Below are 1,386 nucleotides of genomic sequence, written 5' to 3'. Positions count from 1 at the left end.
ACATCTTATTGTTCCATACTTTCCTAACAGAGCACTTCACTCTCAGACTGCAGGTTTACTTGTGGTTCCTTTCCTTTTTGATAAATCCTATAGTTAGACTTAGGTTTCCTGAATTATTCTTCATTTCTGCTGCTATAGACTTAGACTGCTGGAGCACAAACAGAGCCACATTTCCTCACTCTGCTGCTGTCTTTAGTCTCTCTTCTCTACATGTTTATTGTAATTATTTTTATCAATAACATGTTTCTTTGTCTCTTCGAGAGGTAAATACACTTGGACCAGTCCTGGACCAGTTCTTCTGTGTTTATCTGTGTCTCTTTCCTGTCTCCCCAACCCTCCTAAACAGACAAAGTTTAAAAGTAAACTCAACCAGGAACAACCTAAACTATTAATTATATTTTATAACAAATGTTACAACACTTTTTTTTACTGGTGACATCACAAAATTATGAATATAGAGCCAACAAACAAGCTGGTGTGAAACACAAACCTGGGTCATGGGGCTAATTTTGTCCCACTCGTTCTTCTGAGGACTGTAAACATCAACCTCTGCGGAGTCATCTCTGCAAATAGAAACAGACTGGAGTCACGTTGCTACAAAAACACCGTTTCATCAGCGCCATCACCAGCTTCAAGACACCCTGTGCCAGATGCAGCAAAGCAGCAAAGAGCTGCCTCCATGTTTCACAGTAGGGACAGTGTTGTTTTCTTYATGTGCTTCACTTTTCCCTCAGTCAACATACAGCTCATGTGTCTTGCCAAAAGTTCCATTTTTGTCTCATCTGTCCCACAGCAAAATCCAAAGTGTTAATTTAACTCACAGACTGTAAATTTAACACTTTTTCTGACTTTACATAATTATCATAGATTGAGTTAAAATTACACTTTGAAAAGTGTTAAAATTTAACACTTTTACATTGTAAATATTCACGCTTTAATCGTGTTAATATTTGACATCCACTGGTGTTCTTTTACGACACCACATAAGTGCACTTTTAACTCAAATTTGTGTAATTCTCTTTCACTGTTAGTGTTAAACTTTTAACACGCATCTGGGGCCTCATGTACAAAGACATGCGTGGATTTCTTACTGAAACCTGACGTACGGTCAAATCCAGAAAACAGCGTACGCACAAATACATCCAGATGTATCAAACTGTGCGTACGCCGGATCCTCGCTGTGTTGCGCTCCAGAGCACAGCAGTGCCAAACTGAAAAATGATTTTTCCTGAAAACAACTGATGAGCCACTCRTAGGCCTGTCACGATAACAAATTTTGCTGGGCGATTAATTGTCTCAAAATTTATTGCGATAAACGATAATATTGCCTGGTGACCGTTTTACAACTAATAATTATAAAAGCGTAATGTGTAAGTGTAATAAATC

At 38.2% G+C, this 1,386-nt stretch overlaps 1 protein-coding gene across 3 annotated transcripts in view; it reads right to left on the bottom strand.

Moving 5' to 3' along the window:
• The window catches only part of klhl21 (kelch-like family member 21), a 32,120-nt gene that overhangs the window by 1,344 nt on the left and 29,390 nt on the right, over positions 1–1,386 (bottom strand). For all 3 annotated transcript variants that reach the window (XM_014030891.1, XM_014030893.1, XM_014030892.1), the window contains one exon: positions 491–563. In XM_014030891.1, the coding sequence (XP_013886345.1) occupies positions 491–563 (73 nt within the window). The remainder of the gene's footprint in view (positions 1–490; positions 564–1,386) is intronic.

The sequence above is a fragment of the Austrofundulus limnaeus genome, unplaced genomic scaffold (assembly GCF_001266775.1).
Source record: "Austrofundulus limnaeus strain Quisiro unplaced genomic scaffold, Austrofundulus_limnaeus-1.0 Scaffold1136, whole genome shotgun sequence".
In the NCBI taxonomy this organism is placed as follows: Eukaryota; Metazoa; Chordata; class Actinopteri; order Cyprinodontiformes; family Rivulidae; genus Austrofundulus; species Austrofundulus limnaeus.
This window is presented reverse-complemented; position numbering and strand designations above follow the sequence as displayed.